General features: G+C 47.3%; 1 protein-coding gene across 1 annotated transcript in view; it reads right to left on the reverse strand.

Moving 5' to 3' along the window:
- LOC119590899 (kelch domain-containing protein 10-like) overlaps positions 1 to 205 on the reverse strand; it is a 16,818-nt gene that overhangs the window by 3,333 nt on the left and 13,280 nt on the right. The window contains exon 6 of the mRNA XM_037939635.1: positions 10 to 149. Within this exon, the coding sequence (XP_037795563.1) occupies positions 10 to 149 (140 nt within the window). The remainder of the gene's footprint in view (positions 1 to 9; positions 150 to 205) is intronic.

Raw genomic sequence — 205 nt, forward strand, 5'->3', positions numbered from 1 at the left:
ACTACTTACGGGCGTGATGGCAGCGTCGTGGAAGTAGAGTGGGCGTGGGAGAACGAGTGCAAGACGCGCCCACGACATCGAGTGTAAATCCAGTTTCCAAACGTCGTCAAAAATCTCTGTACCGTCTGTACCACCGATGATATACAGGTCTGGAGAGGTGAAGGGGTGGTTAATATTTGATTAATATTTCTATTGTTGTTGTTGT

Source organism: Penaeus monodon, chromosome 28 (assembly GCF_015228065.2).
Source record: "Penaeus monodon isolate SGIC_2016 chromosome 28, NSTDA_Pmon_1, whole genome shotgun sequence".
Taxonomy (NCBI): domain Eukaryota; kingdom Metazoa; phylum Arthropoda; class Malacostraca; order Decapoda; family Penaeidae; genus Penaeus; species Penaeus monodon.